This window comes from Hylobates moloch, unplaced genomic scaffold, assembly GCF_009828535.3.
Source record: "Hylobates moloch isolate HMO894 unplaced genomic scaffold, HMol_V3 SCAFFOLD_5, whole genome shotgun sequence".
In the NCBI taxonomy this organism is placed as follows: domain Eukaryota; kingdom Metazoa; phylum Chordata; class Mammalia; order Primates; family Hylobatidae; genus Hylobates; species Hylobates moloch.
This window is the reverse complement of record NW_026652280.1, coordinates 104,900,202-104,925,291: the sequence shown is the minus strand read 5'-3', so window position 1 is coordinate 104,925,291 and position 25,090 is coordinate 104,900,202. Positions and strand designations below refer to the sequence as shown.

Genomic DNA, 25,090 nt, shown 5'->3' with positions numbered 1-25,090 from the left:
CCCAGGCTGGAGTGCAGTAGCACCATCTCGGCTCACTGCAACCTCCGCCTCCAGGGTTCAAGCGATTCTCTTGCCTCAGCCTCCCAAGTAGCTGAGACTACAGGCGAGTGCCACCACGCCCAGCTGATTTTTTGTATTTTTAGTAGAAACGGGGTTTCACTGTGTTAGCCAGAATGGTCTCGATCTCCTGACCTTGTGATCCACCCGCCTCAGCCTCCCAAAGTGCTGGGATTACAGGCGTGAGCCGCTGTGCCCGGTGTATCTTCATATTTTATTCTATTTGATTCCCATGACAAATTTTGTGAGACTAAACAGGGCAAAATTAGTCCCATTTTAGAGATGAGGAAATAGAGTGAGTCTGGCAAGGGCCAGATAGTAAATATTTTAGGCTTTGTAGGCTTTATGTCTCTATTGCAACTACCCAACTGGGCCACTGTAGCCCAAAGCAGCCATACATAACACACAGACAAATAAGCATGACTGTAGTTCAACAGTCTTATTTACAAAAACAGGTGGAGCAGGATTTGACCTGTAGATTGTAGTCTCCAGACCCCTGGTTTTAAATGACTTTTTCAAGGTCATGGGCCTGATGAGTATTAGAATTGGGATAGAATCCAGATCTCCCAACTTTGAAGCCAGTGCCTTTCACCACATTATGCTGTGGCATATTTTATTTATTATTTGTTTGTTTATTTATTTTTTGAAATGGAGTTTCATTCATTGCCCAGGCTGGAGTGCAATGGTGCGATCTCGGCCCACTGCAACCTCCGCCTCCCAGGTTCATGTGATTCTCCTGCCTCAGCCTCCCAAGTAGCTGGGATTACAGGCATGTGGCACCACACCTGGCTAATTTTGTATTTTTAGTAGAGACAGGGTTTCACCATGTTGGCCAGGCTGGTCTCGAACTCCTGACCTCAGGTGATCTACCCACTTCAGCCTCCCAAAGTGCTGGGATTACAGGCGTGTGCCACCGCACCCGGCCCTATTTATTTATTTATTTAATTTTTTGAGACAGGGTCTCACTCTATTGCCCAGGCCAGGGTGCAGTGGTGTGATCAAAGCTCGCTGCAGCCTTGACCTTCCAGGCTCAGGTGATCCTCCCCCTCAGCCTCCCAAGTAGCTAGGACAACAGGCCACGCCACCACACCCAGCTAATTTCTATATTTTTTGTAAAGACGGAGTTTTGCTTTGTTGCCCAGGCTGGTCTCGAACTTCTGGGCTCAAGTGATCCGCCTGCCTTGGCCTCCCAAAGTGCTGGGATTACAGGTGTGAGCCACCGTGCCCAGCCCATATAATTTATTTTGCATTTATTATATACTACCTCGTTTTAGTATCTTTTATGTGGTCCTAGTGGTCCAAGAGGCACTAGAGTGGTATCAACAGTATCTGACACAGAGTAGTCATTCAGTGAAAGTTTGTTGACAAGCATAATAATGTCCCAATCTAGTGCTATTTCGTTACTTTGGACCTGGCTTACTCTGAGGTGGGCTTAAGTGTTAGTGTAAGTTATTAGCATCAACTGATGAGGATGCGCGCGCACACTCTCTAAGGGAGGTACGTTTTCCTACAGCCATTAGATGTTAACTTACGTGAATAACCATAAATGGATATGTACAGGTAGCATATAAATAAGAGGACAGGTGTCTCCACAGTGAAGAAGAAATTTAAACGGTTTTTCAGTAGGTCTCACTAGCACGAAAAGGCATAGAAGCTGACATAATTTTTTATTCTAAACCCTGCAGGTGTTTCCCATATCTTTATTGATTTCACTTTATGTAGTTAAATTAGTGGGAAGATGATATAGGAAACTCACAGTATGTTTCTTTTCCTTAGCACTTAGGCAGATGACATGTATGAATCAATCTATTTTTCGTCCGGAGAGCGGATCTCAAAGAGTCTGTCCTTTCCGAAGAGAAAACAGGAAGCATCCTCAGGAAGCCTGCTTCTCTTGTTTTCCATCGAGAAAAAGAAATGGCTCAAATATTTATCAAGGATTTCACAGGATTAAGGGATATGAAATTGGGCTGACCTTCTCAGAGGCCGAAGTACTTCGACTCCATGAGAGGGCGAGAAACGTGTTTCGGGGGAATTTAAGTCAATGAGTATTTTGCTTTGTCAGGTGTAGAGTCCAGGCCCGGGGAAGACAGGCAGTCAGGAGAGGCCAGAAAGGACGTTGCTATGGTTTCCACGCACGTTGTCTCCCTCAGCTTGTTTCTTTGCGCGGCGCTGGCGATTCCGTAGTTTCCGCTTCCGGTAGCGAGAACCTTTCCGGTCGGCTAGGTACTGAGCGCGCCAGGTGAGGAGTTGTGCAGGGTTTGGGGAAAGGAAGGCTGGCTTGGCGAGAGGGCAGGTTTGCGGGCTTTCGTCCCCTTTTCCAAAGACCAACAAAGAGTCCTTCCCCACTCCCAACTCAACCCCTTTCGGAACTATGTGCGGTGGTTGGGACCCTGTGGCGCTTCCTTGTCGCTCCTGTCCTCATGCCCGGCGACGCGTCTTTGTGGTAACGCCCTGCTGCCATCTCTTTTCTTCTCTATGCGAGGATTTGGATTGGCAGTGAGAATAAGAGATAACGATTCGCGTCTACTTTCTAGGATGACTTCCATGTGCTCCATCTCACGCGTCCCTGAGCATGTTGAATTTCCAAATCCGAAATAAGCCGCGCGGTGTAGTTTGTATTATGTTGCGTTTCTTTGTCTGCTTTCCTCGCCCTTTCTCCATCATCCTTTAGGCTCTACAGAGTGAAGGTTTAAATCCAAGGTCATGGCAAAACATCTGAAGTTCATCGCCAGGACTGTGATGGTACAGGAAGGGAACGTGGAAAGCGCATACAGGACCCTAAACAGGTACCTGTTAAGGGACCAGAATCATGCCTAGACTCTCTGGGAAGTGAGGTGGTTATTCTCTCCTTCCCCTTTCGTTGATTGTTCTCAAAATAGTGCCAGCCCAGGTGCACAGTCTCTTAAAACGTCTCAGCCCCTCAGTTTATTATGTTAAAAATGAAGTTCTGGGCCGGGCGCGGTGGCTCACGCCTGTAATCCCAGCACTTTGGGAGGCCGAGGCGGGTGGATCACATGAGGTCAGGAGTTTCAGACCATCCTGGCTAACACGGTGAAACCCCGTCTCTACTAAAAATACAAAAAATTAGCTGGGGGTGGTGGCGGGCACCTGTAGTCCCAGCTACTCGGGAGGCTGAGGCAGGAGAATGGAGTGAGCCCGGGAGGCAGAGGTTGCAGTGAGCGGAGATCGCGCCACTACACTCCAGCCTGGGCAACACAGCGAGACTCTGTCTCAAAAAAAAAAAAAAAAAATGCTGTCAGAAGCTGTGTAAATGAGAATCAGTTGCAAGCTCAGAATGGTTTCTATGTCTTTTAAAAGGATCTGGTCTTAGGGTCAGGTGTGGTGGCTCATGCCTGTAATTCCAGCACTTTGGGAGGCTGAGGCAGGTGGATCACCTGAGATCAGGAGTTCAATACCAGCCTGGCCAACATAGCGAAACCCCATCTCTACTAAAAATACAAAATTAGCCATATGTGGTGGCGGGAGCCTGTGATCTCAGCTACTTGGGAGACTGAGGCAGGAGAATCACTTGAACCTGGGAAGCAGAGGCTACAGTGAGCCAGAATCATGCCATTGCATTCCAGTCTGGGCCACAGAGTAAGACTCAAAAAAAAAAAAAAAAAAAAAATCCGGTCTGGGGTCAGCTGCATCACTTCATTCTATGTGCGTAACAATTATATCCTTGGGCTGAAGCTATTCCCTCTACATTGTCACCTATGCTGAGAGTAAAGATAACTACTAGGTTGTAAGGTATCCTGTTTCATTTTTCTCTGTTTCTCCTCATTTCCAACTCTCCTATTTCAGACCTTCTGGTGGCATGTCTGAGAAGAATATTATGTCTAATGACCTTTCTCTGGCCCTATTTTGCTATCTTGGAAGTACAAAATGAACTTTTTTTTTTTTTTTTGAGACAGAGTTTCGCTCTTACTGCCCAAGCTGGAGTACAATGGTGCCATCTCAGCTCACCGCAACCTCTGCTACCCACATTCAATTCTTTTTAAGAATTATATTCTTTCTTTTTAAGAAAGAAGAGGAGTGATTAGAAAAATAAATTCGGCCAGGCGCGGTGGCTCACCCCTGTAAGCTCAGCACTTTGGGAGGCCGAGGCTGGTGGATCATCTGAGGTCAGGAGTTCAAGACCAGCCTGGCCAACATGATGAAACCCCGTCTCTACTAAAAAAAAAATACAAAAATTGGCCGGGCGCGATGTCTCATGTTTGTAATCCCAGCACTTCGGGAGGCTGAGGCAGGCGGATCACTACGTCAGGAGATCGAGACCATCCTGGCTAACACAGGGAAACCCCATCTCTACTAGAAATACAAAAAATTAGCCAGGTGCCGCGGAGGGCGCCTATAGTCCCAGCTACTCGGGAGGCTGAGGCAGGAGAATGACGTGAACCCGGGAGGCGGAGCTTGCAGTGAGCCGAGATAGCGCCACTGCACTCCGGCCTGGGCGAAAGTGCGAGACTCCGTCTCAAAAGAAAAAAAATTAGCTGGGCATGGTGGCAGGTGCCTGTAATCCCAGCTACTCAGGAGGCTGAGGCAGGAGAATCACTTGAACCCAGGAGGCGGAGGTTCCAGTGAGCCAAGATCGCGCCATCGCACTCCAGCCTGGGGGACGAGAGCGAGACTTCGTCTCAAAAAAAAAAAAAAGAAATTCAAGTCCCATAGACCCAGAGTCCCATAAATTGTATTATAGCTTCGGGGGTGGGGGGGGGGAATGAACAAATATTTCAGTCTTAGAATAATTTTCTTCTTTTTTTTTTTTTTTTTTTTGAGACGGAGTCTCACTCTGTTGCCCAGACTGCGTGGTCTTGGCTCACTGCAACCTGTGTCCCTGGTTCAAGTGATTCTTCTGCCTCAGCCTCCCGAGTAGCTGGGATTACAGGCACCTGCCACCACGTCCGGCTAATTTTTTGTAGTAGAGAGACGGTGTTTCACCATGTTGGCCAGGCTGGTCTCAAACTCCTGACCTTGTGATTGGCCCGCCCGGCCTCCCAAAGTGCTGAGATTACAGGTATGAGCCACCGGGCCGGCCTCTTAGAATAATTTTCTAGGTAAGGACTTTTAAGCTTGCATATGTGAGCAGACTGATTTTGGAGTGATCCAATCTTCTGTTTTCCTGCTGCTTGTTAAACACATTTTCTGACTGATGCACTTTTCTGTTTCTTCTTTTTCTCTGCTTTTCCCAAATGTTGTCTCTCTGGCCACTTTTTCTGTATATCTTTCTCACACTCCAGGCCTCTCCTGATCTCTTTCAGCTTTCTCATAGCTGGTAGTTTAAAAATAATTGCTTGTTCTGTGGTCTAATTACAACAGTAGGTAGGAGAGCAAATGAGTCTAGAGGGAGGTGATTAAAGCTTTACCATGTTTGGAGTACAGAGAGAGTCTTACAAAGGAAACAGCCTATGTGTCTGCCCAGTGAGGCCACCACAAAATGTCTGTTGTATAACTAGGGGCCCTCATTGGTGCCCGGGGATGAGGAGGTGGAGAGTGGGGGGTGCTAGGAAGCCCTCCATGATTGGCTGGCCCCCAAGCAAAGAAAGGCAAGTACACTGGAAGCATGCCCTGTTGACTTCTTTTACTCCTAGTGGGCTACCTTCTGGGTCCATTGAGTCCTTCTGCGTACACATCTGTGCTGACGTAGACTGGCTACACTGACATGTGAGTCTGCCACCCGCAACTCCCCCCGCTCCAGGCAGCTTGGCTCCTTTTACATAATCATTTGAATTTCACTAAAACTGGCAGCTGGTTTCTCCTTCAGTATTAGGTTGCCAGGCATCCAAACTCCAGGCTGATCTGTTTACTCTAAAGCTCTTGATGTGCTAGTCCTTTCAACTACTTTGGAAGCAGAAGGAAGCATCATTAGTAACACCCCCTCTATTCTTGTGTTTTACAAAGCTCTTCTTGCATCCTTTTCTGTTAGAGGTAAAGTTGAGTAGATACCTCTACTATAGGGACTCTGGGGCATTTGAAGATAATCTGTGCCTTTTTTAGTATGACTAGAACGTGCCGGGTAAGGGAGGGAATCCTCACCTGGCATCTTGGAATTTATTTGGTCTGTGTTTTGGAAGTAAGTAGCACATCCAGGGAATGCCATTTACCAACCCCCATCATTATATTCTTTCTTTTCCCTTCACCATTCTTATGTTCTTTTTCCTTGTCTTGCTTTTTTGCCTGACAGTACAGGCATTTTCTTGGTAAGATGATCACCTTGGTTTTAGAAGCATTTTGGAACTCCAGTAGGGTTCCTTGAGTCATACTCAACCCCTTCCTCCTCTTGCAGTGTTGTTTCATCCTACTTTTAAACTGTCTTTGTCATTCCAATAGGTTCCTCTTCCTAGGTCATATTTATTCAGGGTCTCTGTCCTTTTTATATTCTCTCAAATCCAGTCTCCTTGTACTTTTTATGTTATATATCCAATCTTTTTCTTTCAGGGGCTTTTTTCTATATTTTCTCCAATATATTACTTTTTAGTCCAAAAAGCAACCTTCATTAAACAGTATTAAACACAAGTCTCAGCAGAAATAATGTTTACATGTTTAGATCATTCTTTTCTCCAAGTGTCCCGTATCGGCTTCCATTTCCTCTTTACTCTGATTGAAGAGTCTAGCCCAGCTCTTCACTCCCTCTTTTACCCATGGATACTGCAACAGTTTGTCTTCTGAAATTGGTGGTTTTTGTTTGAGAAGCAGAATACTGTTGTAGAGCACTTTACTAAAGACCTGAATTCTTTTTTTTTTTTTTTTTGAGACGGAGTCTCGCTCTGTTGCCCAGGCTGGAGTGCAGTGACGCAATCTCGGCTCACTGCAAGCTCCGCCTCCCGGGTTCAAGCCATTCTCCTGCCTCAGCCTCTCCGAGTAGCTGGGACTACAGACGCCCGCCACCACGCCCGGCTAATTTTTTGTATTTTTTAGTAGAGACGGGGTTTCACCGTGGTCTCGATCTCCTGACCTCGTGATCCGCCCACCTCGGCCTCCCAAAGTGCTGGGATTACAAGCGTGAGCCACCGCGCCCGGCCTAAAGACCTGAATTCTGCTTATAGTTCCATTTTGTGATCTTGGGCGGGTCAGCCTGTCTGAACTTCAGTTTCCTAATCTATAAAAAGAGGACATTATTTGCCTAAAAAATTTTATAGGAGTGTAGTTAGGATGATGGATGTAAAAATGCTATCTAAACTCTAATATGCCATCGTAGTAAAGGTCATACTATTGAGGCTTTCTGAGCTAATATCCCCAATAACTGTACATATTGTAAGGTCACTTAATGCCTTGTGCTATGGACATTTATTAGTCATCTAGAGGACTCATTTTTGGCATACATTTCCTAGTTGTTCTTCACCAAGTATTTTGTTAGGTGCAAAAGTGAATACAGATTTGATCTCTAACCTTAGAAAAGACACAACCCAATGAGTGGTTCAATGTAATACTGTTTGATCAGTGCTATAAAAGAGACATCAGTTGGCCGGGCGCGGTGGCTCACGCTTGTAATCCCAGCACTTTGGGAGGCCGAGGCGGGCGGATCACGAGGTCAGGAGATCGAGACCAGGGTGAAACCCCGTCTCTACTAAAAATACAAAAAATTAGCCGGGCGTGGTGGTGGGCGCCTGTAGTCCCAGCTACTCGGAGAGGCTGAGGCAGGAGAATGGCGTGAACCCGGGAGGCGGAGCTTGCAGTGAGCCGAGATTGCGCCACTGCACTCCAGCCTGGGCGACCGAGCAAGACTGCGTCTCAAAAAAAAAAAAAAAAGAGACATCAGCCGGGCATGGTGGCTCACGCCTGTAATCCCAGCACTTTGGGAGGCCGAGGCGGGTGGATCACCTGAGGTCAGGAGTTTGAGACCAGCCTGGCCAACATGGTGAAACCTTGTCTCTACTAAAAATACAAAAATTATCCGGGTGTGCTGGTATGCCTCTGTAATCCCAGCTACGCAGGAGGCTGAGGCGGGAGAATTGCTTGAACCTGAGAGGTGGAGGCTGCAGTGAGCCAAGATGGCGACACTACACTCCAGCCTGAGCAACAGAGTGAGGCCCTGCCTCAAAAAAAAAAAAAAAAGAGAGAGACACTAAGTGTGCCATGGTGTTGGTTGTCTCTGGACCATCAGCAGCAATATCAGCTGGGAATTGTTAGAAATGCAGATTCTTGGCCCCTACTCTAGGCCTACAGAATCAGAAACTGTGGCACAGCAGTCTTGGTGTTCTTTGAAATAGGGTTTCACAGCTGAACACAGTGGCTCATGCCTGTAATCCCAGCACTTTGGGAGGCCGAGGCAGGCGGATCATGAGGTCAGAAGTTCAAGACCAGCCTGACCAATATGGTGAAACTCCGTCTCTATTAAAAATACAAAAATTAGCTGGACGTGGTGGTGCGTGTCTGTAGTCCCAGCTACTCGGGAGCCTGAGGCAAGAGAATCGCTTGAACCTGGGAGGCAGAGGTTGCAGTGAGCCAAGATCATGCCAGTGCAACTCCAGCCTGGGCAACAGAGCGAGACTCTGTCTCAAAAAATAAAAATAAAAATAAGGCCGGTTGCGGTGGCTCACACCTGTAATCCCAGCATTTTGGGAGTCTAAGGCGGGTGGATCACCTGAGGTCAGGAGTTTGAGACCAGCCTGGCCAACATGGTGAAACCTCGTGTCTACTAAAAATAACAAAAATTAGCTGGTGCTTGTAATTCCGGCTACTTGGGAAGCTGAGGCAGGAGAATCACTTGAACCCAGGAGGCAGAGGTTGCAGTGAGCCAAGATTGCGCCATTGCACTCCAGCCTGGGCAACAAGTGCGAAACTCCGTCTCGAAAGAAATAGGGTCTTGCTTGCCCAGGCTGGAGTGCAGTGCCACAATCATGGCTCACTGCAGTCTCAACCTCCCGGGATAAAGCAATTCTCCCATTCTCCCACGTCAGCCTCCCAAGTAGCTGGGAGTGCAGGTGTGTGTGCTACCGTGTCTGGCTAATTTTTTATTTTTTGTAGAGATGGGGGTCTCACTATGTTGCTCAGGCTAGTGTCAAACTCCTGGGCTCAAGCGATCCTCCCAGCTCGGCCTCCCAAAGTCCTGGGATTACAGGTGTGAGCCACCATGGCCAGCCAGCAATCCCTGTTTTAACAAGCTTTCCAGATGACTACTGCATGCCAAAGTTTGATTTCACCTGAACTAGTTTACAGATGTGATAACAATTGATTTGGGCCTTTGAGGAACAAGTAGGATTTCATCAGGAAGAAAAAGAAAAGAATGATATTCCAAGTAAAGGGAACATCATGAGCAAAGAAAAAACAAGTATGTAGGATGCTTGGAGAACTGCATATACTTAAGTGTGACTAGAGCATAGGCATTATAGGGCAGGTGTTTTGTTTTTGTTTTTTGAGACGGAGTCTCCATCTTTTGCCAAGCTGGAGTGCAGTGCCTTGATCTCGGCTCACTGCAACCTCCACCTCCCAGGTTCAAGCTGTTCTCCTGCCTCTGCCTCCCGAGTAGCTGGGATTACAGGTGGGCACCACCATCCATGCCCAGCTAATTTTTGTTTTTTTAGTAGAGATGGGGTTTCACCATGTTAGCCACGCTTGTCTCAAACTCCTGACCTCAAGTGATCAGTAGGGCAGGTTATTAAAGATAAAGATATACATATAGGGTGCAGTTTGGGCTTTGAGCTTAGACTAGTAGTTCCAAAATCTGTCTGTACATTGGAATCATCTTGGAAACTTAAAAACCTGCTCATGTCCCTTTCCCTCTCCTTTGTGATTTAAATGGACTGGGGTGTGGCCCAGGGTTTGGAATGTTTAAAAGATCCCTGGGCAGTTCTGATGTGCAGATGATTCTGGGAACTTTAGTGGCTTAGGCCATTCTGTACATTAGGAAAGATTTTTTAGCACCAGAGTGACGTGATCTGATTTATGTTTTAGGACAATAATTGGTGTAGGAAAAGAGAGTGGAAATAGGGCAACCTACGTATTCACATTTCAGATGAGTTGTTCTTTAGGATCCCTTCACAACCACTTTCTTGTTCTCACGTTCAGGTTTAATGCCTCCTCTGAGTTTGTTTTTGTTTTGTTTTTCCTTGAGACAGAGTCTGTTGCCCAGGCTGGAGTGCAGTGGCACCATCTCGGCTCACTACAGCCTCTACCCCGAGTTCAAGGGATTCTCCTGCCTCAGCCTACTGAGTACAGGCGCCCACCATTACGCCTGGCTAATTTTTGTATTTTTAGTAGAGGCGGGATTTCACCATGTTGGCCAGGCTGGTCTTGAACTCCTGACCTCAAGTGATCTTTTTGAGATGGAGTTTCGCTCTTGTTGCCCAGGCTGGAGTGCAGTGGCACGACCTTGGCTCTCCGCAACCTCCGCCCCCAGGGTTCAAGCAATTCTCCTGCCTCAGCCTCCCGAGTAGCTGGGATTACAGGCATACACCACCATGCCCGGCTAATTTTGTATTTTTAGTAGAGATGGGGTTTCTCCATGTTGGTCAGGCTGGTCTCAAACTCTTGACCTCAGGTGATCTGCCCACCTCGGCCTCCCACAGTGCTGGAATTAGAGGTGTGAGCCACTGCGCCTGACAGGATGGAACTTTAAGTAAGAGAATCACCTTAAGAATCACCCCTAGTGATTCTGTTCCTATTGAAAATGGCTCTCCCCAATTGAGGTCTCTGAAATGCCCCATTAGTTGAGAATCATTGCTGTAGAGAGACACGTTCTTAAGGTACTATATCATATCCCTCAGGTGTGTTGTGGTAGAATAGGTTTGAGAACATAACTTTGACTATAAACTCTCCAAGTGCAAGGGCCATGTAATTAATTGCTTTTTTATTTCCCCAATTTTTTTTTTTTTTTTTTTTTTTGAGACAGAGTCTCACTCTGTTGCCCAGGCTGGAGTGCAGTGGTGCAATCTCAGCTCACTGCAACCTCCGCCTCCTGGGTTCAAGCACTTCTCCTGCCTCAGCCTCCTGAGTAGCTGGGAGGGACTATAGGCGCCCACCATCATGCCCAGCTAATTTTTGTATTTTTAGTAGAGACGGGGTTTCACCATATTGGTCAGGCTGGTCTCGAACTCCTGACCTCAGGTGATCCACCTGCCGGCCTCCCAAAGTGCTAGGATTACAGGCATGAGTCACTGTGCCCAGCCTTTTTTTTTTTTTTTTTCTTTTTTTTTCTTGAGTCAAGGTCTCACTCTGTTGTCCAGGCTGGAATGCAGTGGTAGGATCTCAGCTCACTGCAGCCTCGAACTCCCAGGTTCGATTGATCCTCCCACCTCAGCCTCTTGAGTAGAGGGGACTACAGGCGTGTACCCACCATGCCTGGCTAATGTTTGTATTATTTGCAGAGACGCGGTTTTGCCATGTTGCCCATGCTGAACAATTTTTTTTTCTTTTTTGAGACAAGGTCTTACTCTGTCACCCAGGCTGGAGTACACTGGTGCAAACACGGCACACTGCAGCCTCAGTCTCCCCTGGGCTCAAGTGATGCTCCCACCTCAGCCTCGTCAGTCGCTAGCGCTACAAACACACGCCACGGAGCCTGGCTAATTATTTTTATTTTTTGTAGAAACAGGGTTTTGCCATGTTGCCTAGGCTGGTCTCAAACTCCTGGGCTCAATCTGCTAACCTTGGCCTCCCAAAGTGGTGGGATTACAGGCATGAGCCACTGCACCCGGCCCACAGATTCTTATTGAGGCCTCTGTAAGTAGACAGTTAATGTTCTATTGCTACCATTTCCCACTGTAATTTTTATAAATACCAATTGTTTCGCCAATCGACTTTTGACTATTTATGAAACTGGAGAAAAATAATGATGATCCCAAATGTCTAACCTCATTGCTTGCCTTTATACAGAATCCTCACTATGGATGGGCTCATTGAGGACATTAAGCGTCGGCGGTATTATGAGAAGCCATGCCGCCGGCGACAGAGGGAAAGCTATGAAAGGTGCCGGCGGATCTACAACATGGAAATGGCTCGCAAGATCAACTTCTTGATGAGAAAGAATCGGGCAGATCCGTGGCAGGGCTGCTGAGGCCTGTGGATGGGACACCCAGTGCGAAACCCTCATCCAGTTTTGTCTCCATCTCTTTTCTTTGTGCAATCCCGTTTCCTATTACCGTTCTCTGCAATAAACTCAAATCACATGTCTGCAAGAAGGCCTCCAAATATAGAAACAATCCCATTAGTCAGCAGTGGACCCTGTCTTTTATTAAGTGAAAGAAGAAACTGAGTCTGAAAGTACTCTAGGAGTAGAATGGTATTTGCCAGGGACTGGAGGAGGGGGCAATGAGAAGTTATTGTTTAATGGGTACAGAGTTTCAGTTTGGGCAGATGAAAAAGTTCAGGAGATGATGGCCCAGCATGGTGGCTCACGCCTATTATCCCAACACTTTGGGAGGCTGAGGCAGGCGGATCACTTGAGGCCAGGAGTTTGAGACCAGCTTGGCCAATGTGGTGAAACCCCGTCTCTACTAAAAATCCAAAAAAAAATTGGCCGGGCGTGGTGTTGCACGCCTGTAGTCCCAGATACTTGGGTGGCTGAGGCAGGAGAATTGCTTGAACTGGGGAGGCAGAGGTTGCAGTGAGCCAAGATCATGCCACTGCACTCCAACCTGGGTGACAGAGTGAGATTCCATCTCAAACAAAACAAAACAAAAACAGAAGATGGATGATGAATGGTGATGGTGGTTGCTCAAAAAGGTGAATGTACTTAATGCCACTGAACTATACCCTTAAATGGTTAAGATGGTAAATTTTATGTTTTACTACAATGAAAACTTTTTTGAAAGTCCAGGAGAAGTAAGGATTTTTTTTTTCTTTTTTTCAAGAAGAAGTCTCGCTCTTGTCCCCCAGGCTGGAGTGCAATGGTACAGTCTCGGCTCACTGCAACCTCCGCCTCTCGGGTTCAAGTGATTCTCCTGCCTCAACCTCCCCAGAAGCTGGGACTACAGGCACCTGCACCTGCCACCACGCCCAGCTAATTTCTGTATTTTTAGTAGAGACGGGGTTTCACTTGGAATACAGAACTGAGTCCGGTGATTCTTTATCTCATCTTCTAGTCTGTATTACCGGCAAGCCATAATGGTCGCAATTTTTCTTCTTTTTTTTCCCAAAGTGCTGGGATTACAGGCTTGAGCCACCGCGCCCGGCTGGAAAATTTTTTTAATGTAGTGAAGTATGTCTACCATTTCCTACCCAATTTTTTGAATCCCCAAGCAAAATCTTATTGAGAAAGCATCTATTACTTTTTATTAAACTGTTCCGTCTTAGGTAGGAGAAGATGCATGTATGTATTTGGAATAAATTCTGCTTCTGAAAACACCTATCAACCAGACTAGAGTGCTGGAATCCTTGCCCAAAGAAATTCTTAAATCTACCCTAATGTTCATTCCTGTTTTCTGTCTTTTAGTTTTCCTAACAGAGGGATGATGGAGAAGAAATAAAGCAATAGATGGGTGGGACTCAGTAGGAAAGAGGGAATGGAGTGTAGAGAGAGAATGGCACAGAGCCAGAAATACCCAACAAGCAGTGCTTCTCAAAGTGTCAGATCAGCAGCATCAATTTCACCAGAGGGATTGCTTGAAATGCAAATTATGGGACCCTACTTTAGATCTTCATTATTGGAAATTGAGGTTGGAGCCCAGCAGCCTAGTTTCACAAGCCTTGCAGGTGATTCTGATGCCTGCTAGAGTTGGAACCACTGCCCTTTGCAGTACTCAAAAAGACTTCATGTGGAGGTACCCACCATCACTGCGTCTACCCAGCAGGCACTCCTGATTATTTTACTCTTGACAGCTGGGGAAACTGACCACTTGTGGGAAGACCAGCTGCTCTGCTTTTTCTCCTGCTGTTTCCTCCAGCATTGGTTGGCTGACAGCCATGTTGCTATTATTAAGAGTTGGTGCCAGGCCGGGTGCCATGGCTCATGCCTGTAATCCCAGCACTTTGGGAGGCCGATGCGGGCGGATCACGAGGTCAAGAGTTTGAGACCAGCCTAGCCAACATAGTGAAACCCTGTCTCTACTAAAAATAAAAAAAAATTAGCTGGGCGTGGTGGCAGGCGCCTGTAATCCCAGCTACCTGGGAGGCTGAGGCAGGAGAATCACTTGAACGCGGGAGGCGGAGGTTGCAGTGAGCCAAGATCGCGCCACTGCACTCCAGCCTGGGCGACAGAGCAAGACTCAGTCTCAAAAAAGTTGGTGCTGGCCAGGCGCAGTGGCTCACGCCTGTAATCCCAGCACTTTGGGAGGCTGAGGCGGGCGGATCACGAGGTCAGGAGATCGAGACCATCCTGGCTAACATGGTGAAACCCTGTCTCTACTAAAAATACAAAAAAGTTAGCCGGGCATGGTGGCGGGCGCCTGTAGTCCCAGCTACTTGGGAGTCTGAGGCAGTAGAATAGCGTGAACCCGGGAGGCAGAGCTTGCAATGAGCCGAGATCGCGCCACTGCACTCCAGCCTGGGCAACAGAGCATCTCGGAAAAAAAAAAAAAAAGAAAAAAACGAAAAAGAAATAGATCTGCTCCTTGCCCTCATTTTGGAGAAAATATGTATACAGGCTGTCTTCAACTTTGTTCCCTTTATACAACCTAGTCTTAACAAATAAGATATGACACTTCTGAGTCACCTTTAAATCTGAATTTGAGGCCGGGTGCGGTGGCTCACTCCTGTAGTCCCAGCACTTTGGGAGGCCAAGGCGGGCGGATCACGAGGTCAGGAGTGTGAGACTATCCCGGCTAACACGGTAAAACCCTGTCTCTTCCTTTTTTTGTTTTGAGACGGAGTCTCGCTCTATTGCCCAGGCTGGAGTGCAGCGGCGCGATCTCGGCTCACTGCAAGCTCCGCCTTCTGGGTTCAAGCCATTTTCCTGCCTCAACCTCCCGAGTAGCCGGGACTACAGGCGCCCGCCACCGCGCCCGGCTAATTTTTTTTTTATATTTTTAGTAGAGACAGGGTTTCACCGTGTTAACCAGTATGGTCTTGATCTCCTGACCTCGTGATCCACCCGCCTCGGCCTCCCAAAGTGCTGGAATTACAGGCGTGAGCCACCGCGCCCGGGAGGCTAAGGCAGGAGAATGGTGTGAACCCGGGAGGCAGACCTTGCAGTGAGCCGAGATGGCGCCACTGCACTCCAGCCTGGGTGACAGAGCGAGACTCCGTCTCAAAAATAAATAATTAAAATAAATCTGAATTTGGTCTTTAGTACATTTTAATGATATTGAGCCATGACATAGTGTCATCTACCACAGTGGTAAGGCATGTTTGTGATAACAGAATCAGGCCTGTTACTTGGCATTATTCTCCTGGGGCTAAAGTTGCTTCTGAGCTCCCTCCAAAATACTAAGAGGTGGCTGAGATTTGAAATTTTCTTTGTCTCTAAAAATTATCCCCCGCTTGTTTTAATCTTCAGTCCTATTGCCCATGCTCCCCTAGAGCAGTGAACAATGATGGGTTTTAGCAGCTAGCCAGTTGAGAGGCCTCATAAATGCGATAGGTGGCTGGATAAAGTTCCAATCTGCTTATGCTGTGATGATAGGGAGAAAAACTTTTCACTCCTTGTTCTGGGAAGCTAGAAGATAATTTGCATGGTAGTTTAATGAGTAGGGGTTGCACTAATCCTTTAATCCCTGCATTGGTTTCAGAGGAGGGGTGGTTTGGTGTTTACCCAGTTACAGGATGATAGGTAAGTACCTCCTACCCTAAACTTGGGCACCTATGAAATCTCTTACCTGTTTAGTGAAGTGCCTCTGACAGGCCTGCTCCAATCATAATTTAAAGATCTCATAATCTAGTGCTCTGGAATCAGCTACCGCTTTAAAATTGGGACTCTGTTGAGTAATTTTTTTTTTTTGAGACGGAGTCTCGCTCTGTCCCCCAGGCTGGAGTGCACTGGCACGATCTCCGCTCACTGCAAGCTCCACCTCCTGGGTTCACACCATTCTCCTGCCTCAGCCTCCCTAGTAGCTGGAACTACAGGTGTCTGCCAGCATGCCTGGCTAATATTTTGTATTTTTAGTAGAGACGGGGTTTCACCCTGTTAGCCAGGATGGTCTCGATCTCCTGACCTCGTGATCCGCACTCCTTGGCCTCCCAAGGTGCTGGGATTACAGGCGTGAGCCACCGTGTCCGGCTTTGTTGAGTAATTTTGACACTGCACTTTCAAGTTTTCAGAGGTGCACCAAGTACAAAATAAGAGTTTGTATGTTAAGTGAGAATGCTAAGGAATAATCACTCACTGTATACTAACAAGGTTAAGGAATAGTGTTTACATAGGTAATTGAAGGGAAAAGAAAATGTTGGAACTTCCACTACGTGTCAGCTACCTTACATATATAATTTTTACTTAGTCAAAAAAATCTGGATTCCATCATGATCTTGGTACCTTATTTAACATAAACCCTTGTGTCCCCTGTAAAATAAGGAAAATGCGGCCGGGCGTGGTAGCTCATGCCTGTAATCCCAGCACTTTGGGAGGCCGAGGCAAGCAGATCACAAGGTCAGGAGATCGAGACCATCCTGGCTAACACAATGAAACCCCGTCGCTACTAAAAATACAAAAAATTAGCCGGGCGTGGTGGCACGCACCTGTAGTCCCAGCTACTGAGGAGGCTGAGACAGGAGAATCGCTTGAACCTGGGAGGTGGAGATTACATTGAGCCGAGATTGTGCTACTGCTCTCCAGCCTGGGTGACAGAGTGAGATTCTGTCTGAAAAATAATAATAATAAGGATAATGGTATCTATAGTTTTTCTTTTATGTTTTATTTTTATTTTTATTTTTATTTATTTATTTATTTATTTTTTTGAGACGGAGTCTTGCTCTATCACCCAGGCTGGAGTGCAGTGGCGCGATCTCGGCTCACTGCAAGCTCCGCCTCCCGGGTTCACGCCATTCTCCTGCCTCAGCCTCTCCGAGTAGCTGGGACTACAGGCGCCCGCCACCACGCCCGGCTAATTTTTTTGTATTTTTAGTAGAGACGGGGTTTCACCGTGGTCTCGATCTCCTGACCTCGTGATCCGCCCGCCTCGGCCTCCCAAAGTGCTGGGATTACAAGCGTGAGCCACCGTGCCCGTCCTTTATTTTTATTTTTGAGATGGAGTTCTGCTCTTGTTGCTCAGGCTGGAGTGCAATGGTGTGATCTAGGCTCACCACAACCTCCGCCCCCTGCCTCAAGCCTCCCGAGTAGCTGGGATTAACAGGCATGCGCCACCATGCCCAACTAATTTTGTATTTTTGGTAGAAACAGGGTTTCTCCATGTTTTTTTGTTTTTTTTTTTTGAGACGGAGTCTTGCTCTGTTGCCCAGGCTGGAGTGCAGTGGCAGGATCTTGGCTCACTGCAAGCTCCGCCTCCCAGGTCATGCCATTCTCCTGCCTCAGCCTCCTGAGTAGCTGGGACTACAGGCGCCTGCAACCATGCCTGGCTAATTTTTTTTGTATTTTTAGTAGAGACGGGGTTTCATCGTGTTAGTCAGGATGGTCTCGATCTCCTGACCTCGTGATCCGCCCGTCTCGGCCTCCCAAAGTGCTGGGATTACAGGTGTGAGCCACTGCACCCGGCTAGTTTCTCCATGTTAGTTAGGCTGGTCTCAAACTCCCGACCTCAAGTGATCCACCTGCCTCAGCCTCCCAAAGTGTGTGTGGATATCTGCTTTCCCCAGCATCATTTGTTAAACAGACTGTCCTTTCCACATTGAATAGTCTTGGCACCTTTGTCAAAAATCAGCTGACCATGGCCAGGCACAGGGGCTCATGCCTATAATTCCAGCATTTTGGGAGGCTGAGGTGGGCAGATCATGAGGTCAAGAGTTTGAGACCAGCCTGGCCAATATGGTGAAACCTCTAATAAAAATACAAAAAACATTAGCTGGGCATGGTGGCATGTGCCTGTAGCCCCAGCTACTCGGGAGGCTGAGGCAGGAGAATTGGTTGAACCCAGGAGGCAGAGGTTGCAGTGAGCCAAGATCGTGCCACTGCACTCCAGCCTGGGCAACAGAGGGAGACTCCATCTAAAAAAAAGAAAAGGCCGGGCATGGTGGCTTATGCCTGTAATCCCAGCACTTTGGGATGCTGAGGCAGGCAGATCACCTGAGGTCGAGAGTTAGAGACCAGCCTGACCAACATGGAGATACCCCATCTCTACTAAAAATACAAAACGAGGCCGGGCGCAGTGGCTCACGCCTGTAATCCCAGCGCTTTGGGAGGCCGAGGCGGGCGGATCACGAGGTCAGGAGATCGAGACCATCCTGGCTAACACGGTGAAACCCCATCTCTACTAAAACCACAAAAAATTAGACGGGCGTGGTGGCACGCACCTGTAGTCCCAGCTACTCGGGAGGCTGAGGCAGAAGAATCACTTGAACCCAGGAGGCGGAGGTTGCAGTGAGCTGAGATCGTGCCACTGCACTCCAGCCTGGGCAACAGAGCAAGACTCGTCTCAAAAAAAAAGAAAAAAAAAATACAAAATTAGCCTAGCATGGTGGCGCTTGCCTGTAATCCCAGCTACTCCAGAGGCCAAGGCAGGAGAATTGCTTGAACCTGGGAGGCGGAGGTTGTGGTGAGTCGAGATCGCGCCATTGTACTCCAGCCTGGCCAATAAGAGCGAAACTCCATCTCAAAAAAAGAAAAAAGAAAAAAAAAAAACAGCTGACCATATATGTGAGTGTTTATTCTGGGCTTTCTATTCTCCTTTTTTTTTTGAGACGGCGTCTCACTCTGTCGCCATGCTGGAACACAGTGGTGCAATCTCGGCTGGCTGCAACCTCCACCTCGTGGGTTCAAGTGATTCTCCTGCCTCAGCCTCCCGAGTAGCTGGGACTACAGGCGTGTGCCACCACGCCCGGCTAATTTTTGTATTTTTATTAGAGACGGGGTTTCACCATGTTGGCTAGCATGGTCTCGATCTCTTGGCCTCGTGATCCGCCTGCCTCGGCCTCCCAAAGTGCTGGGATTACAGGCATGAGCCACTGCGCCCAACCCTCTATTCTCTTTTGTTGGTTTACCTGCCTGTTCTTATGCCAGTACGACACTAACTGTGTCTTACACATTACATTTAATCTTCATGATACCTTTTTGAAATAGAGATTCTTATTCTATAATTGAGGAAACAATCTCAGAAAAAATTACCTGAAGGAAACACAGCTAGTAACTGGAAGGCTACAGTTTAAATGTATCCAATTCTAAAAATTGGAAATAAAATCACTTTTGTTTTGTTGAGACGGAGTCTCCCTCTATCACCCAGGCTGCAGTGCAGTGGCGTGATCCTGGCTCACTGCAACCTCCACCTCCTGGGTTCAAGCAATTCTCCTGCCTCGGCCTCTGAGTAGCTGGGATTACAGGTGCCCACCACCACACCCAGCTAATTTTTGCATTTTTTTTAGTAGAGATGGGGTTTCACCATGTTGGGCAGACTGGTCTCAAACTCCTGACCTCAAGTGATCCACCCACCTCGACCTCCCAAAGTGTTGGGATTACAGGTGTAAGCCACCACACCTGGCCTAAAATCAGTTTCTAGAAACACATTTCTCCATAGGGAATTGAACCCAGACTGTTAGAAGCACTGGAACAAAATAAATTTACAACAACCCTGCAACGTTGAAACTCATTAACCCATTCAACAGACTTTTTTGAGTGAATATTTTGTGAGACATTGGTGTTAGAAGCTGTAGGTGGGGAAACTGATTTGTGAATAAGTTGAGCAGCAGGTTCAAACTCCCCCAACTTGTTCCTTCAGAGCCAGGCTTTATCCTGTTTTGTCATGCTGCCCCATCAGGGAAGGTGTGGCTTGGTATGTACATTGTTATCTTTAGATACAAAAATCTCCTACTATCTGGGGAATGTGAATAACCTCCCTGAAGAACAACTGCATCTTCTAGTGAGCCTACCACCAAGAAGACATTTTGGAACTTTAGTTTGGATAGCTTATAATATAAAAATAATGGAATTTTTTCCATTTCTCATATACGAAATTGTGTCATAATACTGGACATTCTTTTTCCAAACTATCTTTGCCCACACACATGTTGTTATGAATTATTGATTTAAAGAGTCAGTAGGGGCCGGGCGTGGTGGTTCAACCCTGTAATCCCAGCACTTTGGGAGGCCGAGGTGGGCGGATCACGAGGTCAAGAGATGGAGACCATCCTGGCCAACATGGTGAAAACCCGTCTCTACTAAAAATACAAAAGTTAGCTGGGCGTGGTGGTCGCGCGCCTGTAGTCCCATCTACTCCGGAGGCGGAAGTTTCAGTGAGCCGACTGCACGCCAGCCTGACGACAGGGCGAGACTCTGTCTCAAAAAATAGAAAAATAAATAAAAAATAAAGGGTCAGTAGGTTAGAGCCTCATTTTGGAGAAAAGTTAATATATAGACCTATTGATAGAATGGAGAAAACAATACTAGTAGGTCTCACTTGTCATTTATTGAGCCGAAAGTGCTGGGATTACAGGCGTGAGCCACAGCGCCCGGCCTGACACCACTGTTAAATTAGGGAGAAAGGTTAAGGAGGGGTGGCTAATTCTAGTGATCACGACTGTGAAAGGGTTTACTTTCTACCAGAAAGGCTGTGTTTGAACACAAACGCAGAAGCCTCTCTCTTCATTCTAGCCTAAGTTTACTTCTGCGCACTTATTCTCCATATGAGGAAAACAGCAAGTAGCCCAATTTCCGCTTCAGGAAGTTAAAGACATTAACTTGGCAGAAATCGGCCCGGCGCGGTGGCTCACGTCTGTAATCCCAGCACTTTGGGAGGCTGAGGCGGGCGGATCACGAGGTCAGGAGATCGAGACCATCCTGGCTAAATGGTGAAACCCCCGTCTCTACTAAAAATACAAAAAAATCAGCCGGGTGTGGTGGCGGGCGCCTGTAGTCCCAGCTACTCGGGAGGCTGAGGCAGGAGAATGGCGTGAACCCGGCAGGCGGAGCTTGCAGTGAGCCGAGATCGCGCCACTGCGCTCCAGCCTGGGCGACAGAGCGAGACTCCGTCTCAAAACAAAAAACAAAAAAAAGCTAAAACAAAAACAAAAACAAAAACCTTGGCAGAAATCTAGCTAATAGGTTTAGCCTAGGAAATAGAAAGCAAGGAAATTGCTCAGGGAAACTTTTCGGTTCTGCGACGTTCAGCCTCCAAGAAAGTGGCAAATACGGCTGCGCGAATTAGCGGCCCGGCCCCCCCCTTGGTCACGTGTTGGGAGACAGCGGCGTGGCGGCGGCGGTGGCGGTAGCGACGGCAGGCCGTAGGGCGGTCAGAAGGTTTCCGGTTCCGGTGTAACGTTCGGGCTCCGTCTCAGGGGCTGAAGTTTGTGAGGTGAGTAGTGGCCCCGGGCCCAGAGAGGGTAATTCCAATCCGCGCCACTGTGGCCGGGGGCTCAGTCCAAGGGGAGGACCGAAGCGGGAGGGTTCAGCGGGAAGGAGTGTGAAAGGAGTACCTGGTTTGGTGGGAGAAGAGGTTGGAATGAGATTGTTGAGAGGAAAAGGGCGGGGGCGGGAAGGAGACCGGGTGGGGAGACCAGCTCTGGGGTGAGGAGTTTAGGTAGAACAAGGTAGAGTAAGAGACTGGTTGAGTGACTGAGAGAGTAAAAATGAAGATTGGGGGCTGCAGAGGGAAACTCAGGTTGTAGCAAACAAGAGCACGGAGTAAGGAATTCCTTCAGAAGACTGGATTTGGATTCTGCTGCCTGCTCATTGAGAGGAGAGATCATTGTACCTCGCTCTCCTTCCGTACCCCCACTACACCCGCACCTCGCATTTGATTAGTGACAAAGCTAATTACCGTTTGAAACTTTTTTTGTCCGTTGGCTGTTTAGTTTGCACATCATCTTATGGAGGTAACAATGGCACCTCATTTATTGCTTTGGGCTTTCAAATTGCTTATACTTTCTAGCCTATCATTCAATTCTAGTGGAATATAAGACCCGTTAAGGTGAGGACTCTTATTAGTTTTGCTCACTGTTTTATGTATCCACCGCACCTAGTACATTGCTTGACACTTAGTAGTTACTCAATAAATATTTATTGAATGAATTACGATGTAAATATGGCAGTCCTCATTTTGTAAGATGAGTAAACTGTGGCTCCAAAGAATTAATTAACTTGCCCAAGGGCTTGTAAATGGTGGAGCTCAGTGTCCCAACTGTTCTGTGTGAACCCTTGTTTTCACTTTCTATGGCGTCTGGATATGCCGCTTTTGTGCAATACATGTGTAACATGTAGAAATTGGTAGGCTGTATATCTACTCATTATGGGGTAATAGAGCCACCATAGAATTACTCACGTAACTTGTCACTGAGGCAGAAAATCTTTCAGTCTTAGTTTCATCACTTCAATCTTCTAGCTTCCTTTGGATATACCAAAAATGAGTCTACTATTTGGCAGCAAGTCTTATAGACTCTAGTATAGAGGCTAAACCTACCAAGAATGTAGAAGTTAATCAGACTGGATTTTTTGGAGAAAAGATGTCTTAAAACATCTTGAAAGACTGATTCCCAGATCTTTGATGAATGGCACTGCTGGGAATAGCTGAGCTTGGAAATTGAGGTCAGTCAATTTATTGACTCCCATTTAGGCACCTTTTTTTTTTTTCCCTGAGATGGAGTCTTGCTCTGTCGCCCAGGCTGGAGTGCAGTGGCACGATCTTGGCTCACTGCAACCTCCACCTTCCATGATCAAGGGATTCTCCTGTCTCAGCCTCTGGAGTAGCTGGGATTACAGGTGCAGGTCACCACGCCCAGCTAATATTTGTATTTTTAATAGGGATGGGGTTTCACTGTGTTGGCCAGGCTGGTCTCGAACTCCTGACATCAGGTAATCCACCCGCCTCGGCCTCCCAAAGTGCTGGGATTACAGGCGTGAGCCACCACACCTGGCGCTTTTTTTTTTTTGGAGACACGGTTTCACTCTGTCGCCCAGGCTGGGGTGCAGTGGCATGATTTTGGTTCACCGCAACCTCCGCCTCCTGGGTTCAAGTGATTTTCCTGCCTCTGCCTCATAAGTAGCTGGGGTTACAGGTGCCCACCACCTCACCTGGCTAATTTTTGTATTTTTAGTAGAGACGGGTGCAATGGGTCACGCCTGTAATCCCAGAACTTTGGGAGGCCAAGGTGGGCAGATCACTTGAGGTAAGGAGTTACCTGGCTGGTATGGTGAAACCGCATCTTTACTAAAACTACAAAATTGGCCAGGCGTGGTGGTGCATGCCTGTAGTCCCAGCTACTCGGGAGGCTGAGGCAGGAGAATCAAGCAAACCCAGGAGATGGAGGTTGCAGTGAACCAAGATTACGCCACTGCACTCCAGCCTGGGCGACAGAGTGAGACTCTGTCTCAAAAGAAAAATGAGGGTATTCTTTTCTGAACTGAAGGATCATCAAGTCAGCTGATGGAGACCCTGTAGATTGAACATGATAATTACCTGTATGCAGAATTCCCACTGGGATGAATATGACCACAGAGAAATGTGACAGAACATTCTTAAAGATCATGAAATTTAATTTAATATCTAGGATGATTGACCTGGATAAACCCTCTTTTACTTGCATACCTTAAAAGAAGGGAATCCTACATAAGTCAGGGTTGGGTTAGGGAATGCCTGCCTGGAAGTAGGGAGAATGGAAAAGCTGGCCTCTAGATGGGCTTTTTTAGTTCTGTTTTAGTGTTACTAGGTTTGCAAGTCCTTGTTGATATGACAGGATCAAGAAAGAAGCTAGAACTAATTTCTCAGACTTAGCTTATTCACAGTTTGTTTATTCCGCAGATTTCATTGATCAACTTAAGAGTTAGAGTTAAAAATCAAATGGGATTTCTTTCTGCTTTGAGATATGGTTCTTGGGGAAAATATTAGCCTTCAAATAAGTTGGAAAAACTTGTCTAGGGATTGAGAATAGGGGTGGGGAATGCATTCCTGATGTACTAACCATTTCCCTGGATCACTTTAGTCTTTTTTTTTTTGAGAGAGAGTCTCGCTTTGTCGCCCAGGCTGGAGTGCAGTGGTGCGATTTTGACTTGTTGCAAGCTCCACTTCCCTGGTTATTCCCCTGCCTCAGCCTCCTGAGTAGCTGGAATCACAGGCACATGCCACCATGCCCAGCTAATTTTTTTGTGTTTTTAGTAGAGACAGAGTTTCACCATGTTGGCCAGACTGGTCTCGAACTCCTGACCCCAGGCAATCCATCCACCTTGGCCTCCCAAAGTGCTGGGATTACAGGCGTGAGCCACTGCACCCAGCCCACGTTAGTCTTTTCTTAATCTCTAACTTGTCTCTCTTTTTTTTTTTAGGTGTCGTATTGAGTCCTGTTTGAGCTATTGTTCTCTTTTTCCTGAAAAATGGCACTGTCAAAGAGGGAGCTGGATGAGCTGAAACCATGGATAGAGAAGACAGTGAAGAGGGTCCTGGGTTTCTCAGAGCCTACGGTGGTCACAGCAGCATTGAACTGTGTGGGGAAGGGCATGGACAAGAAGAAGGCAGCTGGTATGTACCTTTCTGCATCTTTTGTCTTAACATATAGGGTGGCCCCAAACACTGCTTTGAACTTCCCCAAAATTCTCTCTGTTGGGAACATCTAAAAAAAGGGCAGGCCATATTTTATTTTCACCTATATTATAGTGAAAATAGGCTAAATAATAATTTGCTTTTTCTCTTATTGCGTATTTTTTATGTTATTTGTGATAGATTTTAAATCTTCTTTGGCTACCATACTGAGTCACCTAAGTTAGATTTACTTAGGAAGTGTGCTTACGTCAGATAGGGCATATTCAGATTCAGATTGAACATCTCAACATATAAAAATCTTTATGAAATACATGAAAAAGCTTGAAGGAGGTAGATTTTGTTAATGGTAGTCTTCTACAACTTGCTATTTGGGAAAGGTGAGGGTGGTTATTCATCTTAAACTTGATGTTCAACGTAAACAGTTTGCTCTGACTGCACCACTTCCCACTCCAAAAAATTATAACTATTTTCACCTCACAGGGCAAGGTCATTCAATGTAAGAGAGATGGGAATCCTACAAAAAACTTAAAGTTTGTTTCACTCCTGGGAATAAAATTCCAGTGTTGGTACCTGTTATAGGCCTAGTATTA

At 46.9% G+C, this 25,090-nt stretch overlaps 2 protein-coding genes across 2 annotated transcripts in view; both read left to right on the top strand.

Moving 5' to 3' along the window:
* The first annotated feature begins 2,140 nt into the window (after positions 1 to 2,140).
* MRPS21 (mitochondrial ribosomal protein S21) lies at positions 2,141 to 12,176 on the top strand. The gene is made up of 3 exons (XM_032154801.2): positions 2,141 to 2,296; positions 2,729 to 2,843; positions 11,872 to 12,176. Exons 2-3 carry the CDS (start codon positions 2,761 to 2,763, stop codon positions 12,050 to 12,052), a joined length of 264 nt encoding a protein of 87 aa, XP_032010692.1. The 5' UTR covers positions 2,141 to 2,296; positions 2,729 to 2,760; the 3' UTR covers positions 12,053 to 12,176.
* Positions 12,177 to 21,275: 9,099 nt separating this feature from the next.
* Positions 21,276 to 25,090, top strand: part of PRPF3 (pre-mRNA processing factor 3) — a 33,393-nt gene continuing 29,578 nt past the window's right edge. Inside the window, exons 1-2 of the mRNA XM_058439730.1 lie at positions 21,276 to 21,323; positions 24,287 to 24,479. Coding sequence (XP_058295713.1) covers positions 24,335 to 24,479 — 145 coding nt within the window. The 5' untranslated portion in view covers positions 21,276 to 21,323; positions 24,287 to 24,334. The remainder of the gene's footprint in view (positions 21,324 to 24,286; positions 24,480 to 25,090) is intronic.

Bases quoted from the DNA above. Each gene is read 5' to 3' on its own strand.
- MRPS21 (XM_032154801.2), top strand. From the start codon at position 2,761: ATGGCAAAACATCTGAAGTTCATCGCCAGGACTGTGATGGTACAGGAA. The intron at 2,844-11,871 runs GTACCTGTTAAG...GCCTTTATACAG, and splicing joins GCATACAGGACCCTAAACAG to AATCCTCACTATGGATGGGC.